The sequence below is a fragment of the Pseudonaja textilis genome, chromosome 3, assembly GCF_049901715.1.
Source record: "Pseudonaja textilis isolate UNSWEBS1 chromosome 3, rPseTex1.2, whole genome shotgun sequence".
NCBI lineage: Eukaryota > Metazoa > Chordata > Lepidosauria > Squamata > Elapidae > Pseudonaja > Pseudonaja textilis.
Window position 1 is genome coordinate 51704647 of NC_141992.1, and position 2611 is coordinate 51707257.

At 43.3% G+C, this 2611-nt stretch overlaps 1 protein-coding gene across 1 annotated transcript; it reads right to left on the reverse strand.

Moving 5' to 3' along the window:
- Positions 1-357: 357 nt before the first annotated feature.
- LOC148126114 (endogenous retrovirus group PABLB member 1 Env polyprotein-like) lies at positions 358-1581 on the reverse strand. Its single transcript, XM_087930365.1, has one exon. It carries the CDS (start codon positions 1579-1581, stop codon positions 358-360), a length of 1224 nt encoding a protein of 407 aa, XP_087786491.1.
- Positions 1582-2611: the final 1030 nt, after the last annotated feature.

Here is a 2611-nt window from a genome sequence, read left to right on the forward strand (position 1 = left end):
TGTTTACAGTTGTCTGAGCTGCTTGATTGTTTCTAGTGTTTGTTCTTAATTTCCTTACACTAGCTCAGTGACCTTTAAGCAAGCATGTATGTATAAGGTCTTAGACTAATCATTACCCAATACCCAAGTCAAAGTTTATTCCCACATCTCCCCTGTTTTAGTTTTTTGATGATCGCGGATGCCTCGGTAGCTTTTCGCCATCTGCAACAGCAGTTCTCCTTCCGTAGGCTTCACCCGACACATTCCTAAAAGTCCAGGGAGACATTGGATACAACAGCACACACAAAGAGAAAATATAATAAGCAATATCACTCCAACAATTAGGTGACGAATCCATGAACCATCTGGCAACCAGGATCAAAGTGCAGACCACACGTCCAGTCCCTCACCCTCCGATCGTAATGGATTCTCCTTCAAGGTTCGCTCCATATGCTGTATAGTAGCTGTAATGTTTGGAGAATAATCAGAGATATACATGCAACAATGCGTATGAACCACAGCGCAAACTCCCCCTTGCGCAGCCAAAATAGTGTCCACCGCATATCTGGTTTGCAGGACAAAGTCAAGAATTTTGCCTTGCTCTTCTTCAAGCAGCTTTAGTGTTTTAATGGTGTCTTTAAACATAGTAACTGTCCAATTGTTTAAACGATGTAAATCTCTATAGTTCATCATGACTCCTAAAGGGGGAATAACTCCCCTTGATATTTGTGTCCAGTAGTCATGGGTCAAAACAGAGTTTACTTCCATTGCAGAATGCGCATTGCGGATATGAGCAGTCCCCAAAGATTTTAAAATGACATGAGATGGGATTACTTTCCCAAAGGTGCAGACACCTTTCCATTGTGCTGGCATACGATCATAGGCCATCCGTCCACACAGCAACCATAGATTTGCTCCCAAGAGATGACCAACCTTATTTGGCTCAGCATAGATTAGTTTTGCAAAGGACTCCATTAACATAGCCAAATAAGTGGACGATGGTGCATTATTCCCATTTGCACATTTAGGCAGCTGGTTTTCTTTCGTGGTGGGACAGCATGTGGCAGGAATATATGGACACCCATTTTCATTGATCAAAGAGATGATATCAAAATAAGAAATGTTGTGTACAAAGTAAGTAAGATTTTTTGTTTTCATGTCACCCGAATAAACCCGACTTCCATTGCCAATAACAATTGTTTTGTTACAAAATGGATATGTTCGCAAGTAAGTCATATTCTCTACCGTCTCATTGTGGGTCCAGCAAATACCCGCCACTTCTTGGATCCAGCTTCCAAGGTGTAAGGTATTTATGTTACTTGTAGTCCAACTGCTAGACCACGTCCCCGAACAACCATAGCATTGTCCCTTATACCAGTCGCCTTCGGGCAGAGGTACTGCAACCATTGGAAGCCCTAATGTTTTGTGAGTTGGCATGTGCATACATACCCAACAATCAGTTTTATTATGAAGGTTTGCTAGTTTCTCCATGTCCTGGATCAATGCGTTTCTTTTCCATTCCCCCAAATCCACCCCCTTGCCCCTTTGGCTAATGATAAGGATGCACACAATGAGCAGGAACCCAAACAACTCTCCCCTCATCTTCAATGGCAGCGTATCCTCGGCCCCAAGTTATCAGCGGGACAGGTCCTTTCCACGTTGGATCTGGCAGTCTCCTATATCAAACTTTCGGTCTTGGTGTACCTGCAGAAGGGGAGGAAGCAAAATGCCTACTGGCTGCTGTAGCAGCAGGGGATCCTGTCATGTTTAAAAAATTTAAAGTGTATAACGTAATATTAAGACTGTTTTGTATGTAAGGCAAACCATATCTATCCACTTCCCCCGTTTTTGTTTTTATATGAAGGAGTGCTTGTTTGAGTGTCTGATTAGCTCGTTCCACGATGGCCTGACCAGTAGAATTGTAGGGAATGCCAAATTTATGTATAATTGATCATCGATGACAAAATTCCGCAAAGGCGGTGCTGATGTAAGCAGGGCCATTATCGGTTTTTATTTCCATTGGTGGCCCCACATGTGTGAAGGTACGGAGACAATGGTTGATTACATGTTTTGTAGCCTCTCCTCGTTGTGGTGTTGCCATAATGAATCCTGAATAGGTATCAATGGTGACAGGCAGATGGTGCCATGGTTTGAAAGGAGGGTGTTGTGTGACATCCATCTGCCATAGTTGACAAGCAGCTGTTCCCCTAGGATTTACTCCTTGAGGAAGAGCACTGGATTGGGCACTGCAACTAGGACATTGCTGAATAATAGCTGCAGCTTCTGCAGCAGTGAGACCAAATTGTTTACAAAGAGCTTTGGCATTCTGATGAAAATAGCTATGTGAGTTCCATGGAGTAACAGGGGAGAGCGAGAGGCAGGACATGGCCGAGGCGGCCGCGTCGGCCATGTCATTCCCTTCCTGCAGCTCCCCGGGAAGTGGCTGGTGGCTGCGAATATATGCGATTTGCAAAGAATGTCTGCAAGAATGAAGTCAGCTTTGCAGGGCTAAAAACAAACTTATAAAGATTAGCATCAATAGATGGGGAAAGATAAGCAAATTCAATGTTAAGTATCAATTGATAAACGTAAAGAGAATCCACAATTAGATTTAGTGGTTCTTGCGCAAATT